Source organism: Erythrolamprus reginae, chromosome 2 (genome assembly GCF_031021105.1).
Source record: "Erythrolamprus reginae isolate rEryReg1 chromosome 2, rEryReg1.hap1, whole genome shotgun sequence".
NCBI lineage: Eukaryota > Metazoa > Chordata > Lepidosauria > Squamata > Dipsadidae > Erythrolamprus > Erythrolamprus reginae.
Window position 1 is genome coordinate 212,059,382 of NC_091951.1, and position 6,053 is coordinate 212,065,434.

The 6,053-nt window shown below is 47.5% G+C and overlaps 1 protein-coding gene across 3 annotated transcripts in view; it reads right to left on the reverse strand.

The window, feature by feature from the left end:
- The window catches only part of RASAL3 (RAS protein activator like 3), a 91,885-nt gene extending 91,322 nt beyond the window's left edge, over nt 1–563 (reverse strand). For 2 of the 3 annotated variants that reach the window (XR_011558170.1, XM_070741647.1), the window contains exons 1-2: nt 537–563; nt 1–206 (exon numbers count right to left, since the gene is read on the reverse strand). The exon at nt 1–206 is cut by the window's left edge and continues 203 nt beyond it. Coding sequence is in view for 2 of the 3 variants with exons in the window: in XM_070741647.1 (XP_070597748.1) it covers nt 1–206 (206 nt within the window). In the remaining variant the exon portion in view is untranslated. The remainder of the gene's footprint in view (nt 207–536) is intronic. The other variant, XM_070741648.1, reaches the window with a different exon arrangement.
- Between the last annotated feature and the right edge of the window lie 5,490 nt (nt 564–6,053).

Consider the following 6,053-nt stretch of genomic DNA (forward strand, 5'->3'; position numbering starts at 1 on the left):
AGATCGTCATGTCCAGGCTCAGGGACTTCACTCACAGGCTGGCTTTGTACTCGCTTCCATTTCTGTATCTTGCGCCTGCACCTGCTGCTTTCTGATCCATAGTGAATAGGTCCCAATTCTGGCACCTTCTCCCCAATTGGCACTACTGTCTGCCATAGGTAGGCCTTAAGTAAAGTTGAGCCCTCTGTTTCAGGCTGAGCTGCCATCTGTCAAACAAAAAAGAAAAAAAAAGGAAAGAAGAGAGTCATTTCACAAAAGCAAAAGCATTAGAGCCTCCATTGTCAAGCATACTATAGTCAAGGTAGCCCTACATTCATATTTCTAAATCAAAAGTATCTCTTCTGACTTAGCAATTTCTCCAAGGTCACGTTGTCTGGATCCCCCACCCCCACCTTAAACAGTCAGAAGCAAACAGATACAAGTCTACATAGACAATGGAAAGATTCAGTTACTTTCCCCTTAAAGCCCTTAGAAGAATGGAATTTCTGTCAATAAATAGTCCTTGCTAAAGACAGGTGAGCATAGTGCCACTCTACCCTTCTCACTCTGAGGTGCAGGTTTGCTACTGCTCACTTTTTGCAAAGAAGACTTTTGTGCTGCCATGGCAGGAAATAAAAATACACTGGTAGCTTCACCACATCCTGTGTTGCTGTTTGCCGACTTAGACACTTCCTGTGATGAAAAGCTTGCACTGCAGAACTGCCAGTTATCACTTGCAGGCCACCTTCTTGAGATCATCTCAAGAAAAACTCAGCCTGCACTTGTTGGCAACCCTGTAGAGTCCATGACCTAACCCTAAAAATGATGAGTGAAGCAATGCAAGGCTTGAATCTTGATCAAGTGGCTCTTCCCCGACCCATAGAAACTGTCTGAACATGCCCCTTGCACACTGTGAAATCACATGGCCCAACCTCCTTGAAAAGTGCAAGCTGCTCAGGAGCAATGTTGTTGTGGGGAATGCTGAGGAGAAAGAAGTTGTAGAGTGCAACATTTCATTTCCTGCTCTTCTGACTAAGGGAGGATGGTTTTCTGCTATATAACTCATTTGACATATTGTGTGTGTGTGGGTGCGTGCGCGCACGCATGCATGCTGCAGAATAGTCCAGACTTGGTAGAGCTATATTTTACAGGAGAAAGAGAATGAGAGTATGTTTTCTATGGAACGGGTTCTTTAGAACAAAGAAAGGGAAATTTGGCTTAATCTGCAGAGCAGATTTATTTAAAGCATCTTTATTCTTAGACTGATCTTGTGCTGCTTGCTAAATCAGGGAGCTACTGGACCTTGCTGAATAGAGAGGAATGAAATGGATCTTGCAGCCCTAGCAGTAGTTTATGTGCAAAAATGAACAAAAACTCTGATAACACAAAGATTATCAGAGACATGAGAGCAATGAAGCTAAGAATTTCCTCCTTGGGCTCATGCTTAATGCCACCATTCCCTTTGTATCCACATGCTCTTATTTCTCAATTCTACCATCACAGCCACCACTACCACCACTGCCATGCCCTGTGTAATTATCAGAAGGGGTATGGAAATATTATTTCATTTTTAGTATTTTAATGCTTAGTTTTTACTCAGGACCCAGATTCTTCCCCACAGTCACCTTTCCCTAATTACCTTGGCTTCTACCTGCCCTTCATCTTCAACTTAGCCTTCCTTCATCATCTCTCTGGCCGACTAGTTTCTCCTCCTGCTCTCTCAGCTCTGCAAATTTCCATGAGATCTTCTGTGACATTATAATAATCTCACTTTGTCTTGTTTGAATAACCCCGGGGCTGGTTTGTGCTGTCTGGGTGGCTGAAGATGGGCTGCACTTAATCCAGACCACTCACCCAGTTGAGCTCTGCTGCCACCCAAAAGCAGGTTGTTGTATCCTTGTAAATAGTTTGGTTCCGTGTGGAAAACGCTGTCTGAGCGAGAATCAGGAAGTCGCTCCTGATTGGCTCAGACGTGGCTGCTCCCTCTCTGGCGGGAACCGCAAATGTATAAAAGAAGCGGTTTCTCCCAGGTAGAGCAGACGGTCTCCGCTGAAGTCACTTATCCTACTGAGCTGAAATAAAGGAACCGTTCTCACCTAACCCTGTCTCTGGGTCCACTTCACTGGCGACGACGGACGGAAGAACCACGCGTGCAGAATGAACAACCTATCTTCGTCCTCCGAGGTCGGTCAGATCAACCCAGCAGGCCGGAGCCCAAACCAGGCCCCAGCCGCACCGGGAAAGCGCAAACGAACCGACCTCCACCGTCGGCAGCGAGGACTCAATTGAACTGCGCAGGTCGGAGCGAGCCTCGCGAAGACCCAGCAGATTGGAGGACTTCGTCACGTGGCTTTCGTGATTGATGTATCCTGACTAAGGAGGGAGGGGTGTTGTATCCTTGTAAATAGTTTGGTTCCGTGTGGAAAACGCTGTCTGAGCGAGAATCAGGAAGTCGCTCCTGATTGGCTCAGATGCGGCTGCTCTCTCTCTGGCGGGAACCGCAAATGTATAAAAGAAGCGGTTTCTCCCAGGTAGAGCAGACGGTCTCCGCTGAAGTCACTTATCCTACTGAGCTGAAATAAAGGAACCGTTCTCACCTAACCCTGTCTCTGGGTCTACTTCACAGATGATACATTTCCCATCCATCCTCCCTTCCATGACAATTCCCTTAAAGCCCCATTTAGAGTAGATCTACTGTATCAAAATTAGTTGGGCCAATCTTGCCATATTGTATTTAAGAATTCCACACAAGGGTTTGGCCTGGTCCTGGATAAGCTCTATAGATGGACCCCATCCTGTTCTCTTTAGGGCAGTTCAGCAGCTGTGCAAGAACTCCCTGAGGCTGTTTTTCAAAGGGAATTGGGGGGATGGGGGTACCATTTCTCCATCAAAAGGAACTCTAACCTCACTCTCCTCACAACTTTTAGCTTCAGCTACTATGACAGAGAATGGAAGGGGAAGCCTGGTTTGACAGCCTCACATACAGGTGAAACTCAAAAAATTAGAATATTGTGCAAACGTTCATTTATTTCAGTAATGTAACTTAAAAGGTAAAACTTAATATATGAGAGATACTCATAACATGCAAGGCAAGATAGTTCAAGCTATGATTTGACATAATTGTGATGATTATGGGGTACAGCTCATGAAAACCCCAAATCCTCCATCTCAGAAAATTAGAATATTACATGCAATCAATAAGAAAATTGTACATAAAACAATATTGGACTTCTGAAAAATATAAGCATACATATATATACTCAGTACTTCTTTTGGGCCCCTTTTGCAGCAATTACTGCCTCAATGTGGTATGTACGCTATGAACCTGTGTCACTGCTGAGGTGTTATGGAAGACCGGGATGCTTCAATAGTGGCCTTCAGCTCTTCTGCATTGTTCCGTGTCCTGTCTCTCATCTTACTCTTGGCAATGCCCCATAGATTCCCTATGGGGTCCTGGTCAGGCACGCTTGCTGGCCAATCAAGGACAGTAATCCCACAGTCATTGAAACAGTTTTTGGTGCTTTGGACTGTGTGGGCAGGTGCCAAGTCCTGATGGAAAATGTTGATGTTTCTGATGTCTGTTGTTGCGTCAGATGTGGAATAACACACGGACACGAAAGCTGGGTAATAAGGGTCACTTTATTAAATAAAAAACATAGAAACCTGCAGAGGTCACTAAAAGGGGCGGAGGTTTCTATGTATAACATGCTTGGGCAACTGAATGGGTGTAACTCCTTGTCTGGGCAGTGCGAGGCTATCTTTAGCTTATGCCCAGCCCTGTAAGCCACGCCTCAAGCATGTGGGAGGGTTCACTCCCATGACCCGGAACTGGAAATGACGTGAGTGAGCCTCAAAGGCGCCCCCTCTCCACCACCCTGGTTGTGAAGACAGCTTGAGTTGTGGAAACGGGTAGCCTATCATCTTCCAAAAGATGCCCAATGGAGAACACACAGTTGCTACTGATACCCTTTTCCTCCCCATTACTGCTGTTGAATCCTATGTAAATAGTTGGTTCCATGAAAAAAACCGCTGTCTGTGCTGAAACAGGAAGTCGCGCCTGATTGGCTCAGGTGCTGACTGCTCTCTTTTGGCGGGAGCCGCAAATGTATAAAAGAGCGGCTGCTCTCCAGGTTAAGCGAGACGTGTTCCCGCTGATTGTCACTTCCCTTTTAAGAGCTGAATAAAGGAACTGTCTTACTTAAGCCTTTGTCTCTGGACTCTTCACTGGCGATGACGGACGGAAGAACCACGCGTGCAAGATGAACAACCTTCCAATCGGCCGGGCTCCTGAGTTCTTCAATCCGGAGAAATCCTCCTGGGACACCTACATGGCCAAGTTCGAGATCTTCCTCGAAGCTGCCGGAATAAGGGACGCCGACGCCGAACGGAAGCGGGCAATTTTCCTGAATTACTGCGGCCCAGAGATATTCGATCTCGCCCAGACTCTCACCGATCCGCTTCCAGCCAAATCCGTCGCTTGGGACGTCCTGCAAACCAAGCTCGTGAGTCATTTCAAGCCTACGAAACCAGCCGTCGTTTTCCGGCACCAGTTTTCAAGAATGGCCCAGCTAGAATCCGAATCCATTAACCAGTTCGCTACGCGTCTTCGAACGGTGCTTTCAAAATGTAAGTTTGATAGCCCGGAAGCTCGCCTCACTGATGCCCTAATCTTCGGCATGAGAAATGCCATGGTCCGAAACAAGCTCTTCACCGAAGACGAACCGTCTCTCCAGGCAGTAATCAAGCTGGCACAAACCGCAGAGGTCGCTGACGCTGCTGCCAAAGAGCTGAAGGAGCATGACAAGCGGGAAGTCATCGCCAAGATCGACCCCACGGGTTCCCGCACAGAGGCCCCAGACGACCTCAGCCCACCAGCCCTCAACGAGGACAGCTGCTTTCTGCTGCAACAGGACCAGCCGAGACAACCCAGATACCCTCGCCCCGTCGCCCCCTGCTCCGACTGCCGAGGAAACCATCCGCGCCAACGCTGCCCTTTCCGGGACGCCATTTGCCGCCGCTGCAACCGACGCGGCCATATCGCCGAAGACTGCAGAGCACCTTTGCCTGAGGAATCTTTTTCCACTCCTCGTCCCCCTCGGTTCCAGACCCAAACACCTCAACCACGTGAAAACCGGTTTCCTCGGTTTTCCGGCCGCAAGAACTACTCAACCGCTAACCGCGACTACTCAAGAGGTAACAATCAATTTTCTGTAAATAGCACGGCAACAAAAAATGGGGGCAAGATTGTAATCTCACTGCTCCTAAACAACAAGCCATGCACTATGGAACTTGACACGGGGTCTAAATACACCATTATGCCATGGGAAAAGCTTATAATGTACATGCCTAGCCTATCAAAGTCTGACCTTTTACAAACTTCATTGATAATTAGAGATTTTCAAGGGGGGATAATACCTGTTCTAGGCCAAGTGAATGTACCTATTATGTTTAAAACTGTTAAATGTACCCTTCCTATGGTTGTTGTTGCAGGGGCTAGACACTCTCTCCTGGGTTTGGCTTGGATGGAACCATTGGGAATTGAAATTTCTGGTATTTTTACTGTTAACTCTGATAGCATTCCAAATTTCTTACAGGAATTCCCAGAAGTGTTTAGCCCCACCTTGGGATCGTATAAAGGGCCCCCTATCTCCTTTTCGATTGACCCCAAGGTCCCTCCTGTCCAGCTTAAACCACGCAGGGTACCCCTCCCGCTCCTTCCCAAGCTCGACCTACAGCTAGATAAGCTCATAAGCCAGTGCATTTTAGTTCCTGTAGAGCAGGGGCCTTGGGAAACACCCATAGTTACGCCTCTTAAACCGGATGGCTCATTGAGGGTTTCCGCTGACTATAAGTCAACGCTCAACAAAGCCCTCCAACATCACCCTTACCCCATTCCAGTGGTACAACAGCTCCTTCACTCCCTAGGGGAAGGGAAAGTGTTCGCAAAAATCGATTTAGCCCAAGCTTACCAGCAACTCCCTGTCGATGAACCGACAGCACTTGCACAAACAATTGTCACCCACAGGGGTGCGTTTAAATGTACCAGATTACAATTTGGAGTAAGCATAGCCTCC